The sequence below is a fragment of the Triticum aestivum genome, chromosome 5B (genome assembly GCF_018294505.1).
Source record: "Triticum aestivum cultivar Chinese Spring chromosome 5B, IWGSC CS RefSeq v2.1, whole genome shotgun sequence".
Classification (NCBI taxonomy): domain Eukaryota; kingdom Viridiplantae; phylum Streptophyta; class Magnoliopsida; order Poales; family Poaceae; genus Triticum; species Triticum aestivum.
This window is the reverse complement of record NC_057807.1, coordinates 430,715,935-430,739,779: the sequence shown is the minus strand read 5'-3', so window position 1 is coordinate 430,739,779 and position 23,845 is coordinate 430,715,935. Positions and strand designations below refer to the sequence as shown.

Here is a 23,845-nt window from a genome sequence, read left to right as displayed (position 1 = left end):
ACCACGGAGTGGCGGTGCCATGCTCATCGCGCACTGGACTGACGGTGACGGCGGTTGGCACGCAGGAGATTTCTACATGTGCGGCATGAGAAATGCTACAGCTTCCCCAACAGGGATCGCCGGGCAGGGCTGGGGCCGGCGCTTGAACCGGGCATGTGACGGAGTTCCCATGTCCATCTCACCTGAACGCCCACCAATGTGGCCAGCCAGCTCCTCCCATCACAGCCAGGTAATCCTGAATCATTGGCGACCACCTAACTAACCTCCCATCAAGCTCCAAACACGAGGAAATACAACGAAACGAAGCTAGATGAGCGCCTTTTAGACGAGCGAATCACCGGCGAACTTAGCTGTCCTGTTATATTAGGGGGTCCTGATCTTGGGGCTGTGGGGGCATGCTTTGCAAGCAGCGGCTGTCTTTCTGATTTGGCTCGTGCTATTGTTTTTTTGTGATGGCGGCTGCTTCGCTAGTACTACTAGTACCAACCACCTCTTGATTAACCAACGGGTGGTGGAATTTTGAAATTGCTTGTGAAAAATTCCCAATCATTTTGTCGACGACCCATTCAGTCTATGATTATGTCAAAGCTGGTTTAGGCGCCCACTTTCTTCCGAATATGTGAAGGCCTTCTTCCAACCGACTGCTGAACAGAGTTCTCCCGAACACAGGAATTGGTAGGAAAACTATGCCCACTTTTACCAGATGTAGCATGAGATTTGCTATCCATTTGCCACGAGTCAATGCCTTCGTAAACACTTTGACAAGTGGCCAAGCAAAATGCCTAGCTGCGCACTGATCTTTTATGACATCTACTATGACCTCCGTGGCCCACGCGGCATCTCCGGTATTATACAACTGTGCAGCACTAACATGCTTCGTGGGCGTGCAACAGGGCCATGGGAGACGACACCTCCACGACTTTTTATCACAGTGCCCAGCAGAGTTCGCGGCCGTCACGTAGTCGATTTCATTTCACTCGGAAGGTGGTTATCTTCGCTTAGTTGGTACGTCGGCGTCACGTAGCTCTGTACCACACCGCGGCTGGCTGCGGCTGGCCGACCGGCCGGAATCTTCCACCCTGGCCACAGCTCGTCTCCATGGACCTGACGGGGCTTTGATCGAACCAACGGACTTGTTTTTGGCAAGTTTGCTCTTGTTAAATCGGATCGGCTCAGATGTCATTCGGTGGATAATATTCCGGGCAGGATCAGGATGTTTGTTGGCAACTCACGGCCTAGAACAATGGAAATATGGGTTTGTTTATCATCATCGTTCAGAAGGTCAATAATATTCGTTGGTCGTATACATTTCTAGATACAAAGATTGGTTGGCACATCTCTTTATCTTTTTTATTACATAATAGAAAATGGAGTTAAGGAAGTTAGCGTCTCTACCACACCTCCCTCCAACCTCCTCCGCCGCCGGGGGATGCCATGAGCAAAGGTCTTGCGACGGATGGCGGTGGTAGGGCTCTCGTTGATCTCCCGTCATGGTGGCTGCCCGCTAGAGGATGGCACACGGTGGATTATGGCATGGAAGCCAGGTCGGTGGCACCGATGGGTAGTCGCAGGGGCGTCGAGGGCTGAGTGGCGACCCCTTCATAGCATTTTGGCAGCTCTAGTGTGCTCCTTCGCGGAGCGATAGGGGCACGCTTGTGCGAGGTTCCTTGTCATCGGGCGATACCAAATCTAGAGCGGACATTGACGCGGCCGCCGGGAATGAGTTGGCCTTCATTGGTTGGATCAAGTGATGTTAGATTTTGTGCGCCAAGCCAAAAGACTCGATATTGTCTTTGTCGGCTAGACTTGGTAACGACATTGCTCTCACGTCATCTCCTTGATGGTGTTATTGTCAGTTTCTGGAGGTGATCTCCAGATGAAAACTCGTGTTCTTGCCTTTACTGGCTTGTTCTGGCATCGTTGTCATATACGCGTTGCATTTTTCTTGCCTAGGAAAAAGTCAGCTTTACTTAGGCCGAGTTTGGTATTGTGGTGGTTTATGATAACCTTGTGTTGCCTGATCTGTTTTTGCCTATTTGAGCGTATGTTTGAACCACTTTTGTCTACTTCTGTGGCTAATTTTACATAGTAATTATGAAATCATGATAACACAACACAGTTCAGCAATCACAAATTAACCCATAAAAAGGAGGCACAATGACTCAACTAGCGAACAAGCTTGTTGCCTGTTTGAAATGATTTTCTTATAATTAGATGGTGCCTCCGGTTTAATAAGGAATGGGACATGAGTTTGGACAAAGTTACTACGAAAATCATAAATTACGTTGGTCTTCAAAGGAAGTTTGCAGGGACCATTCACCGTTGGGATTAGTCCATATTTCCATTAGTCCATATTTCCATTGGAACTCTTGCTTCCAGACAGGGGCTTCCTTTTGTCGGTTTGATTCAGAGCTGCCCATCTACCTTCGTAATCACACTCTTCCACATGGTTGTTAGGAACCAGACAAGTGCAATCGTGTGTATCTTCTGTCAAAGAATATGGACGTTGGAGGAGTGGAGCGTTGGTTTTGGAAGGGTTCGGTTTAGGTTGGAAATCTTTGGATTTATCTTATGGAACAAGATGGACATTTTGAGCAGGAAAGGAACGGCACATTAGGTTTGGAAAGTTTTGGCACGTTAGGTATACCCTATGGACCAAATCGAGCAATCTAAACGTGTGGAGCTTTAGGTCTTGGAAAGGGTTTGGTTAGGCTGTACACCATTGTCCTCCCAAGTAAACCTATTTTTCGTAGAGGACCAAGAACTTTATCTCCTTCTAGCGAACATAACAGGCAGGAGACTAAAACTTGCAAACCAAACAATGTGCATGAAGAATACGCGGAAGAGATAGCTTGATAATAGCAATTTCTCTTGTTTTCCCAACCGTCTTTGTTAGTGTGATTCCTTTCTCGTTTCGTTGTGTCGTAAACCCAAAATTTCGATGGAGAAACGCTGATAGCAACCCAATCATCTACCAACGGCTCAATATAGAATTGGTGAGGACAACGTGCGCTCCATTGATCAACACCAAACCAATCATTTCATTCCGAAGGTATTAATTATGTAGGCAACCAATGTTAGCTGGTTGATGCTATCATCAAATGATCAAAACAAGGAGCTCTATTTTATGTCTATTTTCCTAGAAAGACGTTCTTCTTATAAGTGCCCCACGACGTGCGCGTGCACACATATTGACAACACAATGTACAGCCTCTTGCTAGTTTTGTAAGTTTTATTTACAGAGCAAAAAAATAAATATGATGTATATCAGGCAACGCCATACATCACGAAATGACGAGACAATGAGGGTAATTGATCTTTCGGTGAGAAAGATGACGACGTTTGATGATTTGACACTCACATATTAGGTCTGATCGTACAGGGTGAACTACACACGTAAATCGGTAAACCATCTTGGAATGAGTCGTCACATTCGGTCGATGGTTATTTTCTCCACCCTTACCTCAACTAAGCATTACAAAGTCACAAGTGTTCACTTTCACAGGTTGATGGGCTGAACCTACCCTCAAAAAGAAAAGAAAAAAAATCTCCAAAATTTTAAGGTTCTGAGTGCGTGTGTGCGTGTCTACATGTGTGTTGTAGCTGCATAAAGGAGCACCTTGACCTTGGAAACAACCTTGCTGTTCAAAATGGACCTCCATTATCCTTGTAAAGAAAACTCGATGCACAAACATCGCAGTCGTGTGAGCCAATCCGCTCATTAGCAAATACAGTACTTCTTGATATTTCATGTTTGCGCGTGCGTGCCTGCGTGTGCATCACCCACGTAATTGCGAGAAAAAGCGCTTTGACTTTGCAAGTAACTTTGTTTTTGAAATCTGACTTTCTATTATCTTGTAAAGAAAAATTCGATGCAATAACTCCGCAAACGCGTGGGCCAATCGGCTCATTAGCAAATACCACTTGCAATTTCACACAACCCTAAAAAAACTTGCTATTTCACATTTACGCGTGACCTTGACTTTGGAAGTAACATTGTTTTGAAATCTGACAATTTATTATTATCGCGGTAATGTAAAAAACGCCGCAAAGCGTGGGCCAATTGGCTCATTAGCTATTTGCCATTCTGCATTGATCGTCCAGAAGACAAAATTGGGCAAGGCAAAACAGCAAGGGAAACCCAGCTCACCGTCGACCAGAACTACGCGTGAACCATAACAAGAAAACAGCAAATGATCAACAGAATTAGGCAAGGCAATTCGCGAGAAAATTTCCTGTGAGGCAAAAGAAATTATGTGTGCCAGCTGTTGGGATTGAACTTGATTTTTTCTGATCGTTTGGAAAAACTTGGTTGCTGTTCAGAAGTCAGAAGTTCGGAGAAGAAAAAAGAGTTGAAGCTTTCCACCCAGACCAGCTGTTGGATGTCGATCGGACGGCTACCCGGCATGGAAATTAGCGCTAAGGGCCCTGATATTGCCTGTAATTCGTCGTCGTAGCCCCGTCCGCGACCCCTTTAGAAACTCCCGGCCCAATACCGTCTCCGACACCATTACAGTACACACCACCACCACCACCTCAAGCAAAAGCAGAAGCCACAGCCCAAGCTCAAGCTTCACTCCTCCAATGGCGCGCATCCAGCTCGTGGCTCTGGCCCTGACCATGCTGTTCGCCGCCACCGCGGCCCAGGCCCCGGCGGCCACCCCGATGCCCGCCCCCGTGGCCCCGGTGTCCCCGCCTCCGACGATGCCGCCGCCGACCCCGGCTCCGGTGTCTCCCCCGCCGGCCGTGGCCCCCGCCACCCCTCCCCCGGCACCGGCGCCCGTCACACCGGCTCCCGCCCCCATGGTCCCTGCCCCGACTCCCTCGACCATGGCCCCCACCCCAGAGATCAGCTCGCCGCCGGAGCCGTCGATGATGACCCCGACCCCTGCCCCGTCCATGGACGCGCCCACCACCCCCGCCGGCGCCGCAGGCACCGTCCACCCCGCCGCCGCGTGGGCCGCCACCGCCGCCCTGGCCGCCGCCGCCGCCTTCTACTGAGAGATCCGCCCCCGCAGCAGATCGGCTGCAAGTGATACCGAGTATTTAATTTATCCGAGGGACCCGCTCCCTCTCCTTTTGTGGTGGTGTTCTTCGAGCTGTTTATCTTCTCTTTTTTTGTTGCTTTGATGATTACATTCGGCATTCGATTCAGTTACCTGTAGTAGGCGTGGATGGACAGATCTGATTGTTTGGTCGTCGTCGCTGGTGGTGGTGTTTGATCCGTATCCATTCCATTGTACAATCCCCCGGTTAATTCATCTCACCATATGTATCATTATTCTTTTACTTTCACTGTGCCCTTCCTGCATCCTCGTTACTACTACTGCTGCTCAGCTCGTAGCATGATTTTTTAGCTCTTGCGCCGGCAGATCGGATCTTGAAGAGCGTACGTGATATAGTACACGTATTGGTATAGTAGTACGTAGTAGGTCACAGAAGAATGCTCTTGCTCGTGCTCGTGCTCGTTCGTACGTGCATCACGCGGCCGGAAGCGGAATGGATCTGAGGCTGGGCGGGGCGCTCTGCTCCAGATCTGGTCAGGTCACCTTTAAAAAACCGCTGGTGGTACTGTAGCAGTACACCACGCGTATGGCAGCATCTCGAGGCGAGGGGAGGAGAGGAATTCTTTGTTGCTTTCTCGCTTTGTGAGAGGAGCGGAGCCGAGTGAGTGACAGTGGGGGTGGAGGCCAGCTCGGGGACAGCCGTGGAGTACGCCGCGGGGTCGGTGGGGAAAGGGCGAGCATCGGCCCGTGGCGATGGCGAGGTGTCGTCCCTCGGCTCGGCCTCGAGGGGGGTAGAGTGCTAGGGTTGGGCTGGCAGGCAGCACGTGCCGGAGCCAATGCTCTGGGCGCGGGCGCTCGGTGTCCCGTGCGCGTCCGCTCCTGCCATGCCCTGCCGCGACACGGATCGAGCAGCCCTGCATTGCACTGTGCTCGTCTCGTGCGCGGTCGCGGCCGCGTGGGCACGAGCACACCGCGGTACGGGCGCGACGGTGCGTCATCCACAGCGGTAGCAGGCGAGCAGGGTGCGTGCGTACGGCGAGCCAGGGACAGGGTGGTCGTGCAGCGCCTTGGCCGGTGGCCGGTAGATCGGCTGCCTCGCAAGGAGTTTTCCGTCGCGGGAGAGATTGATAGATTCGCGGTGCGCGTCGCGTTGCTACTCCGTGATGATTGCGACGGCCGGAAAGGCAGGTTCGGAGGAACGGAGCACACACGCCGCCGTAGGATGGATGATCGTCGTAGCCTCGTAGGGCCGACCGTGACCATGGCTCCTCCTCAAATGCTCTATTATCGCGATGCCGTTTTAGGCTTTTTCTTTAGGTAGCCTTTGACAAATCGAGCGATCATGGGCATCGCGGGGATTCTTCCTTTGGTCTGAAAAATGCCGTCGTAGCCTCGCAGGTTCTCACCAGACACGGCGTATCAGTGGTCGTCCGCCTAACCTAAAACGCCACCCGGCCGTCCATCCGTCCATGGGCGGGCGGCGTTGCACTTGCAACTTTGGGGCTGGAAAGCAAACGAACCTCTTTCGCTTTCCGTGCGGTGGTGTTTGGGACAAAGGAAAGCTCCCGGAGTTGGCTTTTCTCTGGGAAATCTCGTTCGGTGCGGGCCGGTTCGCCGAAGGAAGCTGCGGTTTACGCGGCGTGTAGGCCTCTCTAGCCAGCCCTGCCTGCGCCCGTGCCACGCCCACACGTCTGTCGTTCGGCTGTCGTCCCCATACGTACGTCGTCGTGCCGTGCCATGCATATCCGGACGGGCGACCCATTTCGGCAGCTGCCCTCCGTTCGGGTCGGCGCGGACACAAAAGTCGGCCCGACGCGCCGATCCAAACACACGCGCGTCCGCTTTTCGTCCGCGGGCGACCCATTTCCGGTTCATTTTTGAGTCGGATTTGCGTCGTCGCGCACATGAGACGGACGCACACGCGCTCGCCTTCTTCTTTTTCGGGCCCGCTGGTCGCTGCACATTAGCCTCCTCCATCCAACAGCAACCACGCCCGCCTCCTTGGTCGCTGCCGATGCTGCCCATTTTCGGTGACTGTGCCAGCTGCCGACGCCCGCAACATCCTTCGAGCAACGCCGCCATCTCCGACGTCGCCACCGTCGTCTTGCCGCTGGGAACCGACTGCTTCCCATCCCGACACCCCCGCTCCCCCGACACCGCCGCGACCGCGTCGCCGTCCCCGGCCAGATCCTGGTTGGCCCGCTCATCGGACGCCGGCAGGGCAGCTAGCTGGTCCGTGCGCGCCGCGACTCCCTTTGCCGGCTGTCTTCTTCGTCGACGCCCATAAGCTGTTCGACAGTTTGCCAAGGTACAAAATGGACTCGGCCGATGAGTTCTTTTTTCACAATTTCTTTTGCGACTCTTACGATTCGTCGCCCGATGACGAGGATGAGATATTGGATGTCGTGTTGGTCCATCACCACCTCAATAGCCAGCGGCCGTTGTTCCGTGGCTCCATTCTGGGCCATCTTCCGGCGTTGAATCGTAACGGGAGAGCGGGCATTTCCTTCTATGGAAGGACTACTTTGATACAATAAATCCGTTGTTCAAACATCAGAAATTCCGCCGCCGTTTCCGTATGAGTAGGCATCTTTTCAACTGTATTAGAGAGGTGGTGGCCGGCTACGATGACTACTTCGAGTGCAAAGAGGATGCTGTTGAAAAGATTGGTTTCTCCTCTTATCAGAAATGCGCTGCCGCCATCTGAATGCTTGCATAAAGAGTGCCCGTTGATCTATTGATGAGTACGTCCGTACGAGCGAGTCTACATCCCTAGAGCCCCTGTATAAGTTCTGAAGGCTGTTATTGTTGTGTTTGGCCCTGAGTACTTGAGAGAGCCGACTGCTGAAGATACAACCCATTTGTTGGCGATGAACGCCAGCAGGGGCTACCTAGGGATGCTTGGCAGCATAGACTGTATGCATTGGGAGTGGAAGAACTGCCCTTCTGCTTGGCAAGGGCAATATAAGGACCATGTCAGGGCTTGCACTGTCATACTTGATGTCGTGATGTCTCAAGATCTCTGGATCTGCCACCCTTTCTTTGGCATGGCCGGATCACATAATGATATCAACGTGCTTCATCGCTCGCTGGTGTTTGCTAGGCTTGCCGAAGGCAACAACCCACCGGTGAACTTTACAGTCAACGGGCACAACTACGACAAAGTTGTGTACAATCATCCATACATTAGTATAACAAAAGGATACTACCTGGATGACGGTATCTATCCTCAGTGGACCACTGTTGTCAAAACAATCCCCAACCCTGTCGGACAGAAGAGGAAAAGATTTGTCCAAGAGCAAAAGAGTGCTAGGAAGGATCTCGAGCGTGCCTTTGGTGTTTTGCAGAAACTATGGGAGATGATAACTGCTTGTGTGATCTTGCACAATATAATCGTAAAAGATGAGCGCCTGGAACGTCTGTACGGTCAAGGGTTTCAGTTTCAGGGTGAGAATGTTGTGCCTGAGCAAGGAGGAGCGGCAACGTTTGAACAGTTCACTCAATTCTATCATGACATGCGTGATTGGGAAACTCACGTGCAACTGCAAAATGATTTGGTTGAGCATATGTGGGATCATGTTGACAAACAATAGATGTATCTTCTTTATTCGGCTTGCAAAACTATGTGAGACATTTTTACTTGTATTCAGCTTGTAAAACTATGCTATTTTATTCGGTTGAAACTATGTTATTTGACTATATGTTTGAATGCAAAAGCAATGCAAAAATGAGCTATTTGTTGAAATAGGGCGGTCAGCCAACCACAGGGCGAATGCCGGGTGAACGGTCGACCCAAACGGACAAAAAACAGACAAAATCACCGTGACAAAAAGCAGACAAAATCGTCGCCCCTTTGGGCCAGAATTGTCACGATTATAAAGAATCACGCGTTCCAAATGGCCGAGGAATTCAAAGAGTCCCGGTGTATGCCGTGTTACTCGGGGCCACTTTGCTGGTCGGCGCAAGTCTCTGCTCTCTGGCTGGTCCTCCTGCCCGTCACGTGCGCTCCATATGGTGTGATGTGATCAAGGGCACAAGGGCCATTAAATTAAAGGTCCGTAGTAGTACGTTCTTAAGACGCTTTGGTTAGGAGCTTGACTGATCGAGCTTCCCCACGGTGCTCAACTGAAGCATAGAGTACATGGTGAGTGAGAGATCGTTGTTTCACTTGCCAGGCGGCGATGCCAATCTTTCAGACTCAGTTATTGTCTGTGTTGTTGACAAGAGACGAAGCCCTAGGCTGTTTATTGCACATGAGTGGGGATTATTGGGACATCTCATATGAATGTGCTATCTTTATCCTTTGCTTTTGGCGATTTTTAGGAGGTTTCGTCTTTTCAGTTTTATCAGCCTTTTGGCGCCGTCTTCTCCATCTGAATCCGGTGTTCGGCTGGGCGGTTTTGAGTGAGTCATATAGCACTAATGCTGTGCACTAATCCTAGGGCGGCCGAGTGCGTGCTGATCTATGCCTCAAGTTGTCATCGATTACCTTAGGATATAGGGCGATGCTAGGCGCCGGCGCACCGGCCGAAAGTTTCGGCCGGTCCTGCCCCAGCCCTTGGATGCGAGCCCGCGTGGCCACTGGATGCAGCAAAAAAAAATATGATTCGTCCTGGGCTTTTTTTACCTCGGGTTAGATCTGCAGCTCCTGCTCGGTGTCCTCGTCGCCGCGCCTCCGGCCCCCTCTGGTGGCCGTCCTCGTCGCCGGTCCCCACCCTCGCCGTTCGTCCTCGTCAGCTAGTCCCCATCCTCGCCGGCTGGCCATCCTAGTCGCCAGTCCCCACCCTCGTCGGCTGTCTTCGTCGACATTGAAGCTTTTCCCAGATTGGTCTGCCGTTGCAGCTCTCGACGTAGCCGTTGCAACTCCCCACGACGACGGGTGTAGCTCCGCCGCCGCCCCTCGCCGTTGATGCTCGCTGCAGCCGACGACGACGGCCACCCAGTCAATCAACACCATTGAAAAACCGTCGCAAACCCCCTGTGTTGCATACGCTAGAAAAAAAGCTTCAACCCCTGGATGGAAAAGCTTCAACCGGCACTGCGAATCAAGAGGAGATGCAACCGCTCGCGAAAAATGCTTCAATCTTAGATTGAAAAAGTTTCAACCAAATGATAGAGAGAGCTTCAATCAAGCGCCTCTCAAGAACGAAAAAAGTTTCAAATCATTTACAAAAAAGTTTCGATCGTGGATGAAAAAAGCTTCAACCGTGTATGAAAACAGCTTCAACCGTCGGAAAAAAAGCTCCAACCAGACACTGCAAACCAGAGAAAAGTTGCCAATGTTGACATAAAAAGCTTCAACCGTATATGGAAAAAGCTTCAAACGGCTATCGGCTACAGAAAAGTAACAATATCCAACGAGGTTGTCTGTCAGCGTCGCGAGGTCGCAGCTCCGCCTGATGGATGTAGCAAAAAACTTCGACAATAGTAACAAAATCCAACTGCGGTTGCAGCTTCCCCTTGTTGTGCAGTTCCATTGAAGCTTTTTTGTCTATGGTTGAAGCTTTTTTCAACAGCTGTTGAAGCTTTTCTAGGTGACGGTTGCAACATTAGTATGCGCGGGGTGCATCCAGCCATGGCGGCAGGCAGCCATGGCGGCCGGAGAGGGAGCGCCTGGCCGCCGGCGATGGAGGTTGTGGTCGCCCAGTCGCAGCCCGGGGTGGGGGGGTGGGGGGTGGGGGAGGGGATGCGCTCACGTGAAGGCTCGAGGTAGGGGATGGATCTGGCCATGGCCGCCGGCGAGGGGAGCCTGGCCGCCGGCGATGGAGATCGTGGTGGCCAGTCACAGCTCGGGAGGAGGGGGAGGGGGGAGCGGACATGCTTCCACGGGAGGCGCTCGCGAGAGGAAGAAGAAGCACAGAAGAAAAAAAAACCGTTTCGCTTGAGGCCCATCTAGCGTACGTGGAAAAGAGCGAGCGAGCGAGGGGCACCGGCCGAGCGTTCAGCCGGTTCGCTGATGCCAAACATTTCCCTAGGCTATATGTGTGGATTTTCTGGTACTACCCTTTTGAGATGCCCAAGTGTGATTCACATTTTTTTTAAATGCACGAGTGTGTGCGTGGCTTTGAAATAAAATAATGTAAATACGGAATATTTCCCGTTTTCTAAGCAAGGTCGGTCTTACCGATGTCTAGGCTGGTGGGCTTGAAGCCGGCCTGCGATATTCAAGCCCTCCTCTCTGATAATTGGGGCTTTGAAAATATATTAAGCCCATTTGCTTCTTGACTAGCAAATATTTCGAATATTCTGTTCTCAGTTTTTAAATATTCAAGCCGTTGAGAAAAGACAGGCACCCTGCTCTCTTTCCCTAAAAACGGAGGCACCATACTCATACTTTCACGTCATTTTACTGTTTCCCCTTCTTGTTCTGCATCATTTCAAACCTGAAGAAGAGTAGGCTACACTAGAGATGGACTAATTTCATAGAAAGTTTGAATGAGGCCTCCTGATCCTTACAAACCCCGATGAAGATTGTCGCATGACAAAGAGAGCTTTTTTGCAACAACAATAAAAAGACTGCGACAAAGGTTTCGACACTAAAAACTGATCCTAAATTCAAGTCCATGAGAACTCAAATTCAGTGGTAAGACTGCGCATCGGCTCATCGCGCACTCCGGAGAGCTGTGCTCATTCTTAAGAGAGCTTCCTATTTGCGGATTGATGTTTAGGACAAGTAATTCTATAGCTGCATGCTCTGTCCTTGTGCGCTGTAATTCGATGTCAAGGTTTTCTTAGCTTTTTTTTACGCTGCTACGGCGGGCAAAAGCCGGCCTGAACAATTTTCATTTTCAAAACCAAAGTTGAGATACAAACACAACGACTACAACAACAAGTAGCACCCAACACACATAGACAGGAACAGAGAAGTAGAAGGAGAACCAGAAGCAAGCTACAACAACAGCCAACACCAAGAACTTAGCACCCATCCAGTGGGAAGACCGAGAAAGAGCGGGGACTAGCATTGTTGGATCAGACGAAAGGAGATCCGACACCGAGAAGACGTTGAGAAGGATTTGCCTGCTGATCTGCGATCACTCAGCACCTTGAAGAACTAGGAGAGTTGCAGCCACCATCGAAGGGTTTCCCACTGTGTAGCCACGACACGACAGGGATAGCCGCTGACTGTGTCGAAGGGCAATATTCCGCCGAGACAACCCTGCACCTCCTCTGGGCCACACCACGGCCTCCATCACAAATAGAGAGAACCAGAACACTATGCAAGGCAACAAAACCTCAGGCGTCATCGAAGGGCACCAAACTCCAAGTCAGCACCGCCGCCATGAGCACCGAAGAGAGAGGTCGTCCAACAACACTAGAATGACCAAGGTAAAGGCCGCCGCCACATATCACTTCCACAACTGCCACCAAACAGTCCAACAAACCAACCATGCTCCAACCGAGACACCAAGAAACCCACGACGGATCCATGGCTCCAGGACTATGCCCCCAAGGGGGAAACGACATTTCGATGTCGTCATCATCCAATCCATGGAAGGATTTTAGGCTTTCGCCTAGAGCACACCAGGAACAGGCTATGCAGCTTCACAATGGCGCCTTTAAGAAGAGAAGCGGCACCCGAGGGCGTCGCCACAATCGCTGCCGACAAGGTTAACAATAGGCTTTCGCCCGAAGGTCGCATCCCGAACCTCACCACCGCACGCAAGCCGCCAGGTCCGGCAAGCACATGAGAGCGATACCTCACCTCCCCCAACCATACCGCGGAAGCGTCCTCGCCAGGTCCAAAAGGAGGCCCCTGCAGACGCCCTTGCTCACCTTGAGCACTAACACGGACGGAGGGGGATCAATCCAGGCCGCAGCACCAGCACCACCATGGACCTCCACCCGAGCCATCCCTTGGGCTCCAAGCAGTTGACACAAGAGGGGAAACACCAGGAGCCAGATTGGTGCCCCCCTCAGCTGCCAGCCGGAGCAGAGTCCACCCCCGCGCAGACCACACCTTCCGCTCACCATCTCCCTGCCGGCCTGCAATCTCCACCACCAGCCCGCTATAGCCGACAGCCGAATGCCACACTCCATGACACCAGATCTGGGTGTGCCAACACCAGCTGCCGGAGGCACGACCGCCCGAGAGAGGGCGCATTCCCTTTAGTCAAGACACGCCAAGCCAACCCGAGTCTACAGCCTTCCGCCCCCCTTGCCAGCGTCCCATGCCGCCGCACACTGCCGCCACACACGCGCCCGAGGCACCACATCCTACCACCTCGCGCCAACCGGAGAGTTGCCCGCCGGTGCTGTCCCTGGATCCAGGCGAGCTTTGCCGTACGGAGCCTTTGACGGCGGCGAGACGAGGAGGGGGCTTGGGAGAAAGGAGGCGGCGCTAGGTTTTTCACCCCTCGAGTCGTCAGGGAGGGCGATGAGACCTTAGCTTCTGCAGATTGCCAAATTTGCATAGCCGTCGAGATGAAAGCAGGGCAGTAGCTTTTCAACCAGCATCAGACGCATGAGCCGACCGACCATTTTTGTTCCTTTTTGTTCCTGTTCTTTCCTTTTTTTCAAGTGGACCGCTCACATCGCTCCCACCTGACAAAATGCATCCTTTAGTCGATTTTGTTACTAGGATCATATTATGCACCGTGACACATTACCGAACACCCTGGAAGCATCAAGAATATCAACTTTTCCAGAAAAAGAAATGGCTAGGTTAGGCACACAATAATTTCTTTGCACCCGGAAATGTATTCGAGGAAGAAAGAGGTTGTGGTGTAGGGACGCGTGTTGAACTGTGACTTGCTTACACTGACCACATGAAACTTTAGCTACCACCCATTTCACACAATCACACAACGAATGCTCAGGCATCACGACGACACTCGCGGCGGCACACACAGGCCGCGCCACAAACCAACAAACACGTCACATGCATGGTGAAGAGTGGCGCGCCAGAAAACGTAGCAAAAAACACAGCGAACTTATTACCCGTGCACACGAATCCAACTGCGGTGTCTTTGCCCTGACCATACTCACCAACGTCGACGACGGTCTTCAACAGAACAGCGCGAGCGCGATCAGAGCCACCGCGGCGGCGGTGACGAGGCCGCTCATCGCCGGCACGAGGGATCCCCCGGCGGCGCCGGCAGGGATTGTGCCTCCCGTCGTGGAGACCCCCGCGACCGTGACGGTGACGGCGAGCTTCATGCCGTTGGCGCAGTGGCCGGGGATGTCGCAGATGAAGTAGTGCACGCCGGGTGTCGTGAGCGTGATGGTGGTGGCGCCGCTGTCGTCGTTGCTCAGCGAGTTGCCGCCGGAGCAGGCGTCGTAGCCGCTCTTGTTCACCTCCGTCACCGTGTGCGCCTTGCTCGTGTAGTTGAACACTGCACAGGAATGGTCAGTTCACCAACATGTACATACGTGCGTACGTACGTGCTATTAGTAGCTAAAAGTACTCCTACTTGTAATAATCAGTGGCTAGCTACTTGTAGCGAGCTATGTATGTTAGGATGAATACTTTGGTTTTGCGGTGGGTTTTCAGTAATAAAAATCGAAAAAGCCTTTCTTTGATGAAAAAAATGTATGTTACCTAGCGTGTCGCCGACCGCGAACGTCTTGTCGGACGTCCAGTCGGTGTAGTCGACGCCGGTCTGCCAGCCGTGCCCGTCGCCGACGTCGAACGTCGTGGCCGCGGCCGCCGCGGCGCAGCTCGCGACCAGCAGCCCGACGAGAGCGGCAGAAAAGGACGCCATGCTCGACTGAAATCCCTGATAAGCGGATAACTGCTGTCGTTCTACGCTCGACAGCAGGTCGGAGCTAGGGTCTATTTATACACAGTTGTCACAAATTCGCACTTTCTTTTTCTCTTTTTGAGACGAACAAATTCGCAGTTGAGAAACGAACTTCTGCCAAATATAATCTCCCCTTTTCTGGACTGGCGTGGGCGCGGGGTGTGAATGGAATGGGACTGGAATGGCTTTGGTGCGACACAAGGCTTCCAGTAATCCAATCAGAGGGTAGACGAAGCTTCGCCTACAGCGCTGGCCTATCTGGCTGGCATATGTCGAGTTTGTGTGCCGCGCGCTGGCAACCGCACTACGCATATATGGGAACGCCTTTGCGTGATCCGATTCGGAGCATCCGCCGTGTCTTCTAGGAGCTACTCACGGACCGAGCTTTGTCTTTCGTCTTCCACGTGTTCCACCTTCAACTTCGATCGGAATATAGTGGGGTCCATGATATTCCGACCAATGGGATTGATCTAGGTAGTGCTGGAACCTCGCCAACCATGTTCTTTTTATCACCTCGATGGAATACTCTTCCAACTTTACATTACTGAAAATATTAGTAGCCAAATTTCTAGTGTGTGATGCCGTCATCAAATGCGAGCACATGAGATGATACAACGTAGGCCTCTCGCATGAGCACTCACATCTCTTAAGATAAAGCTTGAACGACCCACCTTCATATGGCACGCCGTCCGCGTCAATCCAGTCATCAACCTTCAGGGGACACTAGGGTTTCTTCAAATCGATATTGTCGGGGTTACAAATATAGGTAGGCCCAAGTATATTAATGACCCAGCAAGAGGCCATGGCCGATCATGGATACAACCCAGAAGATCATGGGCCAAGGAGCGTCACCACCAGCCCATCAAAGAATAGAGGGGTGACTTGGGACAAGACTAAGGGCGTGTTTGGTTGATTACCAGAAGACGCCACACCGAAGATGCGGCTGCGCCACAAGTGCGGCGAACGAAATGAGTGCCAGCGCCACACTTTTGGCGAGCCATGGGGTGAAAAATGAACGTGCAATGCGTATGCATAGTGCGGCACGCCACAACATCTGCATAAAGCAAAGATTGGCTAAGCTTAGGCGTATGGAGTTGTGGCGAGCTGTGGCATGCCGTGGTAACGAACCAAACACGCCCTAAGTCTTTACAATTGGGTCTTGGGCCGCCTGGCAGACAAGACCCTACACTCGGCCATCAAGGTGACAGGAGCAGTCGGCTGGGCCTACAACCGAGGGTTACAGATGAAAGCACAAGTGCTTCCTGGGTGATTTTGATAATTAATGTCAACATATTTCTTGTTGAACTAATGTCTTTATCTAGTGTATTTCAGACAAGTTCAACAATAGCGTGGTATAGACAAGAGGATGTGGAACCCCTTCAAAATGCTAAGGACACATATTGGCAAAAACTCAAGATTCTTCATTTATATTTTAGTGACCCAAGATCATATTGGGTCCATAGGAAAGCCAATACTATTAAAAGGGGATGCGGTGTTGCTTATTGGTCTACTTGCTCAAAATGCTTAGTGATATTGCTCCAAAGCCCTCAACCACTTTCTCATTCCAAATACGTCTAAAACCCAAAGTCAAACTCGGCCCCACCGAACTCTTCTATCCGGCGCCACCGAGTTCATCTGACATAGCCACTGCCAGAAACCCTAACACTTCGGTCACACCGACACGGATCTCGGTCTCACCAAGGTGGCCTTGCAAACTCTCTGTTGCCTGTTGCATTTATTTCGGTCTCACCAAATTTGCGATTGGTCACACGGAGTTTGCTTGACAATTTCTCTTTTTCCCCATTGCTTCACTTCGGTCACACCGACACGGATCTCGGTCTCATCGAGATGGCCTTGCAAACTCTCTGTTGCCTATTGCATTTATTTCGGTCTCACCGAATTTGCGATCGGTCACACAGAGTTTGCTTGACAATTTCTCTTTTGCCCCATTGCTTCACTTCGGTCTCACCGAGTTGATGCAATCGGTGCCACCGAGTTGATATTTACCCTAAGCGCTAGCACATCGGTCCCACCGAGATTCCTAACGTTCACATTTTGAACTGAATCGGTCTAAACGAGTTCTTCTATTCGGTCTGACCGAGTTGGGTCAAATGTGCATAACGGTTGGATTTTGTGTGGAGGCTATATATATACCCCTCCACCCTCTTCTCCATATGAGAGAGAGCCATCAGAACGTGCCTACCCTTCCAGCTTACATTTTATGAGAGAGAACCACCTATTCATGTGTTGAGATCAAGATATTCCAATCCAACCACAAGATTCTTAATTTCTAGCCTTCCTCAAGTTGCTTTCCAATCAAATCATCTTTCCACCATATCCAAATCTGTGAGAGAGAGTTGAGTGTTGGTGAGACTACCATTTGAAGCACAAGAGCAAGGAGTTCATCATCAACACAACATGTATTACCTTTTGGAGAGTGGTGTCTCCTAGATTGGTTAGGTGTCGCTTGGGAGCCTCCGACAAGCTTGTGGAGTTGAACCAAGAAGTTTGTAAGGACCAATAGATCACCTACTTCGTGAATATCTACCCGAGTGAGGCAAGTCCTTCGTGGGCGATGGCCATGGTGGGATAGACAATGTTGCTTCTTCATGGACCCTTCGTGGGTGGATCCCTCCGCGGACTCACGCAACTATTACCCTTCGTGGGTTGAAGTCTCCATCAACGTGGATGTATGATAGCACCACCTATCAGAACCACGCAAAAAATACTTTGTATCTTCATTGTGTTTGCACACTCCCATCCCATCCATTTACTTTCTTGCAATTAGCATGCTTTACTCTTTCCGCTGCTCATACTCTTGTCATGCTTGCTTGAAATGTATTGTGAATGTTTAAACTTGTGCTAAAACTCCACTTTAACTTGAAGAACTTAAAAACTGCCACTTTTACTTGTTGAGAGTCTAATCACCCCCCTCTAGACCCCTCTTCTCGGTCCTTTTAATTGGTATCAGAGCATTGGTCTCCATTTCTTTGGTTTAATCACCATTGGAGGAAGATGGGTGAGCATACAATTGGGAGTATTAGACGTAGAGTGCATGTGCTTGACGGATAGTTCTATAGTTCTTGGAAGAATGAGATGCTTGAGATTTTTAATGAATATAATTTGAACAAGTACATTACTATAGCCCTTACGCGCCCCCGTTGATCCTTTGCATCCTACCCCCGATGAGTATCTTGACATGACCTGCAATCTTAGGACTATTGATCTTATCATGAGAGGATTGCCTAGGAATTTGCTTGTATGCTTGCCTACATTTTAATGTGCTTATACTATATGGAAATATCTTGAGGAGCGCTTTCCAAACTATTCCTTGAAAAATCTAGATGAGATTCTTCAAAAGTCCACTGCTTTTCAAAATATGGATACTAGTGGTCCTAAATTTGATGACTGTCTATTTGAGCTTCGTGACCTTATGCGTGCCAAAGGAGATGTTGGAGTCATTAGTAACATCATCTTGCAAGTTACTAGAATTCATAAGCATGCACATTGTCATGGTCATACATCTAATGAATCACTCTCTCTAGGTGATGATCATTCACATGATGATGTTGAGCATGGATATTACGATGAGGATGATGATAGTGACTTTGATCTTGATGAGTCAATGAGACACTTTGGTCTTATGGCTAACCTTCGTGGTTACATGGCCGGAGGAAAGGAATGGGTTCTTGATAGTGGATGTACGGATCATATGACCGTAGATAGGTTTCTTTTTTTGACCATAGATAAGGATAGGTTTCTATTGGGGAACGTAGTAATTCAAAACATTTCCTACGATCATGCAAGATCTATCTAGGAGAAGCATAGCAACAAGACGGGAGAGTGTGTCCATGTACCCTCATAGACCAAAAGCAGAAGCGTTTAGTTAACGTGGTTGATGCAGTCGAACGTCTTCACGATCCAACTGATCCAAGTACCGAACGTACGACACCTCCGTGTTCAGCACACATTCAGCACGATGACGTCCCTCGAGCTCTTGATCCAGTAGAGGGTCGAGGGAGAGTTTCATCAGCACGACAGCATGGTGACGGTGTTGATGATGTGATCCGCGCAGGGCTTCGCCTAAGCACTACGCCAATATGACTGAGGTGGTAAACTGTGGAGGGGGCACCGCACACGGCTAAGAAACCATTGATCTACCTTTGGGGTGCCCCTTGGCCATGTATATAAAGGTGGAGAGGGAGGAGGCCGGCGGCCATGAGGGGGCGCGCCAAGGGGGAGTCCAACTAGGGTTCCCAATCCTAGTTGGACTCCCTTTACTATTCCAAGAGGGGGAAGGAGGGAAAGTGAGGGAGAGGAAGAGGAAAGAGGGGGCCGCGCCCCTCCCCCTAGTCCAATTCGGACTCCCTTGGGGGGGTGTTGGAAATATGCCCTAAAGGCAATAATAAAAGGATTATTATTATATTTCCTTGTTCATGATAATTGTCTTTTATTCATGCTATAATTGCATTATCCGGAAATCGTAATACACGTGTGAATACATAGACCATAACATGTCCCTAGTGAGCCTCTAGTTGACTAGCTCGTTAATCAACAGATAGTCATGGTTTCCTGACTATGGACATTGGATGTCATTGATAACGAGATCACATCATTAGGAGAATGATGTGATGGACAAGACCCAATCCTAAGCATAGCACAAGATCGTGTAGTTCGTTTGCTAGAGCTTTTCCAATGTCAAGTATCTTTTCCTTAGACCATGAGATCGTGTAAGTCCCGGATACCGTAGGAGTGCTTTGGGTGTACCAAACGTCACAACGTAATTGGGCGACTATAAAGGTATACTACGAGTATCTCTCAAAGTGTCTATTGGGTTGACACGGATCGAGACTGGGATTTGTCACTCCGTATGACGGAGAGGTATCTCTGGGCCCACTCGGTAATGCATCATCATAATGAGCTCAAAGTGACCAAGTGTCTGGTCACGGGATCATGCATTACGGTACGAGTAAAGTGACTTGCCGGTAACGAGATTGAATGAGGTATTGGGATACCGACGATCGAATCTCGGGCAAGTAACACACCGATTGACAAAGGGAATTGTATACGGGGTTGCTTGAATCCTCGACATCGTGGTTCATCTGATGAGATCATCGAGGAGTATGTGGGAGACAACATGGGTATCCAGATCCCGTTGTTGGTTATTGGCCGGAGAGCCGTCTTGGTCATGTCTACGTGTCTCCCGAACCCGTAGGGTCTACACACTTAAGGTTCGGTGACGCTAGAGTTGTAGAGATATTAGTATGCAGCAAACCGAAAGTTGTTCGGAGTCCCCGATGAGATCCCGGACGTCACGAGGAGTTCCGGAATGGTCCGGAGGTAAAGAATTATATATAGGAAGTCGAGTTTCGGCCATCGGGAAAGTTTCAGGGTAACCGGTATTGTACCGGGACCACCGGAAGGGTCCCGGGGGTCCACCGGGTGGGGCCACCTATCCCGGAGGGCCCCGTGGGCTGAAGTGGGGGAGGGGAACCAGCCCCTGGTGGGCTGGTGCGCCCCCCTTGGGCCCCCCTGCGCCTAGGGTTGGAAACCCTAGGGTGGGGGGGAGGGTGCCTCCACTTGCCTTGGGGGGCAAGCCACCCCCTTGGCCGCCGCCCCCCCTTGGAGATGGGATCTCCTAGGGCCGGCGCCCCCCTGGGGTCCCTATATAAAGAGGGGGGGAGGGAGGGCAGCCGCACCCATGCTCTTGGCGCCTCCCTTCCCCCTTGCTACACCTCTCTCTCCCGCAAACGCTTAGCGAAGCCCTGCCGGGATCCCTGCTGCATCCACCACCACGCCGTCGTGCTGCTGGATCTTCATCAATCTCTCCTTCCCCCTTGCTGGATCAAGAAGGAGGAGACGTCACGCTGACCGTACGTGTGTTGAACGCGGAGGTGCCGTCCGTTCGGCGCTAGGATCTCCAGTGATTTGGATCACGACGAGTACGTCTCCCTCAACCTCGTTCTCTTGAACGCTTCCGCTCGCGATCTACAAGGGTATGTAGATGCACTCCCCTCTCTCATTGCTAGATGAACTCATAGATTGATCTTGGTGAACGTAGGAATTTTTTTATTTTATGCAACGTTCCCCAACAGTGGCATCATGAGCTAGGTCTATGCGTAGTTCTCTTTGCACGAGTAGAACACAAATCTGTTGTGGGCGTAGATGTTGTCAACTTTCTTGCCACTACTAGTCTTATTTTGCTTCAGCGGTATTGTGGGATGAAGCGGCCTGGACCGACCTTACACGTATGCTTACGTGAGACAGGTTCCACCGACTGACATGCACTAGTTGCATAAGGTGGCTAGCGGGTGTCTGTCTCTCCCACTTTAGTTGGAGCGGATTCGACGAAAAGGGTCCTTATGAAGGGTAAATAGAAGTTGACAAATCACGCTGTGGCTTTTTTTGTAGGTAAGAAAACGTTCTTGCTAGAACCCTATTGCAGCCACGTAAAAGATGCAACAACAATTAGAGGACGTCTAACTTGTTTTTGCAGCAATTGCTTTGTGATGTGATATGGCCAAAAAGTTGTGATGAATGATCAATGATATATTGTGATGTATGAGATCATGTTCTTGTAATAGGAATCACAACTTGCATGTCGATGAGTATGACAACCGACAGGGGCCATAGGAGTTGTCTTAATTATTGTATGACCTGCGTGTCAATGATTTAACGCCATGTAATTACTTTACTTTATTGCTAAATCGTTAGCTATAGTAGTAGAAGTAATAGTTGGCGAGCAACTTCATGGAGACATGATGACGGAGATCATGATGATGGAGATCATGGTGTCATGCCGGTGACGAAGATGATCATGGAGCCCCGAAGATGGAGATCAAAGAAGCTATATGATATTGGCCATATCATGTCACTACTATTTGATTGCATGTGATGTTTATCATGTTTTTGCATCTTGTTTACTTAGAACGACGGTAGTAAATAAGATGATCCCTCATAATAATTTCAAGAAAGTGTTCCCCCTAACTGTGCGCCGTTGCGACAGTTCGTTGTTTCAAAGCACCACGTGATGATCGGGTGTGATAGATTCTAATGTTCACATACAACGGGTGTAAGACAGATTTACACATGCAAAACACTTAGGTTAACTTGACGAGCCTAGCATGTACAGACATGGCCTCGGAACACAAGAGACCGAAAGGTCGAACATGAGTCATATGAAAGATACGATCAACATGGAGATGTTCACCATGATGACTAGTCCGTCTCACGTGATGATCGGACACGGCCTAGTCGACTCGGATCATGTAACACTTAGATGACTAGAGGGATGTCTAATCTGAGTGGGAGTTCATTAAATAATTTGATTAGATGAACTTAATTATCATGAACTTAGTCTAAAATCTTTGCAAAAATGTCTTGTAGATCAAATGGCCAACACTCATGTCAACATGAACTTCAACGTGTTCCTAGAGAAAACCAAGCTGAAAGATGATGGCAGCAACTATACGGACTGGGTCTGGAACCTGAGGATCATCCTCATAGCTGCCAAGAAAGCATATGTCCTTGAAGCACCGTTAGGTGACCCACCTGCTCTCCCAGCACTGCAAGACGATTTGAACGTTTGGCAGACACATGCTAATGATTACTCCCTCGTTCAGTGCGGCATGCTTTACAGCTTAGAACTGGGGCTCCAAAAGCATTTTGAGCAACACGGAGCATATGAGATGTTCGAGGAGCTGAAAATGGTTTTCCAAGCTCACGCCCGGGTCGAGAGATATGAAGTCTCCGACAAGTTCTATAGTTGTAAGATGGAGGAAAATAGTTCTGTCAGTGAACACATACTCAAAATGTCTGGGTTGCACAACCGCCTGTCCCAGCTGGACATTAACCTCCCGGACGAGGCGGTCATTGACAGAATCCTTCAGTCTCTCACACCGAGCTACAAGAGCTTTGTGACGAACTACAATATGCAGGGGATGGTGAAAACTATTCCTGAAGTATTTACAATGCTGAAGTCAGCAGAGGTAGAAATCAGAAAGGAACATCAAGTGTTGATGGTCAATAAAACCACCAAGTTCAAGAAATGCAAGGGTAAGAAGAACTTTAAGAAGGACGACAAGGATGTTGCCGCGCCCGGTAAGCCAGTTGCCGGGAAGAAGTCAAAGAATGGACCCAAGCCTGAAACTGAGTGCTTTTATTGCAAAGGGAAGGGTCACTAGAAGCGGAACTGCCCCAAATACTTAGCGGACAAGAAGGCCGGCAACACTAAAGGTATATGTGATATACATGTAATTGATGTGTACCTTACCAGTGCTCGTAGTAGCTCCTGGGTATTTGATACTGGTGCCGTTGCTCATATTTGTAACTCAAAGCAGGAGTTGCGGAATAAGCGGAGACTGGCGAAGGACGAGGTGACGATGCGCGTCGGGAATGGTTCCAAGGTCGATGTGATCGCCGTCGGCACGCTACCTCTACATTTACCTACGGGATTAGTTTTAAACCTTAATAATTGTTATTTAGTGCCAAGTTTGAGCATGAACATTGTATCTGGATCTCGTTTAATACGAGATGGCTACTCATTTAAATCCGAGAATAATGGTTGTTCTGTTTATATGAGAGATATGTTTTATGGTCATGCCCCGACGGTCAATGGTTTATTCTTAATGAATCTCGAACGTAATGTTACACATATTCATAGTGTGAATACCAAAAGATGTAAAGTTGATAACGATAGTCCCACATACTTGTGGCACTGCCGCCTTGGTCACATTGGTGTCAAGCGCATGAAGAAGCTCCATGCTGATGGACTTTTAGAGTCTCTCGATTATGAATCATTTGACACATGCGAACCATGCCTCATGGGCAAAATGACCAAGACTCCGTTCTCCGGAACAATGGAGCGAGCAACCAACTTATTGGAAATCATACATACCGATGTGTGCGGTCCAATGAGCGTTGAGGCTCGCGGAGGATATCGTTATGTTCTCACTCTCACTAATGACTTGAGTAGATATGGGTATGTCTACTTGATGAAACACAAGTCTGATACCTTTGAAAAGTTCAAGGAATTTTAGAATGAGGTAGAGAATCAACGTGACCGAAAGATAAAGTTCTTACGATCAAATCGTGAATGAG

General features: G+C 50.0%; 1 protein-coding gene across 1 annotated transcript; it reads right to left on the bottom strand.

The window, feature by feature from the left end:
- Positions 1-13,668: 13,668 nt before the first annotated feature.
- Positions 13,669-14,791, bottom strand: LOC123116319 (blue copper protein). Its single transcript, XM_044537292.1, has 2 exons — positions 14,545-14,791; positions 13,669-14,338 (listed from the first exon to the last, which is right to left on the bottom strand). The coding sequence occupies exons 1-2, from the start codon at positions 14,705-14,707 to the stop codon at positions 14,010-14,012; spliced, it is 492 nt and encodes a 163-aa protein (XP_044393227.1). The 5' UTR covers positions 14,708-14,791; the 3' UTR covers positions 13,669-14,009.
- Between the last annotated feature and the right edge of the window lie 9,054 nt (positions 14,792-23,845).

What these genes read in the sequence shown, in the direction of transcription:
- LOC123116319 (XM_044537292.1), bottom strand. Translation starts at nt 14,707, where the DNA reads ATGGCGTCCTTTTCTGCCGCTCTCGTCGGGCTGCTGGTCGCGAGCTGC. An exon ending in CGCGGTCGGCGACACGCTAG is followed by an intron (nt 14,339 to 14,544) that starts GTAACATACATT and finishes ATTCCTGTGCAG; the next exon opens with TGTTCAACTACACGAGCAAG.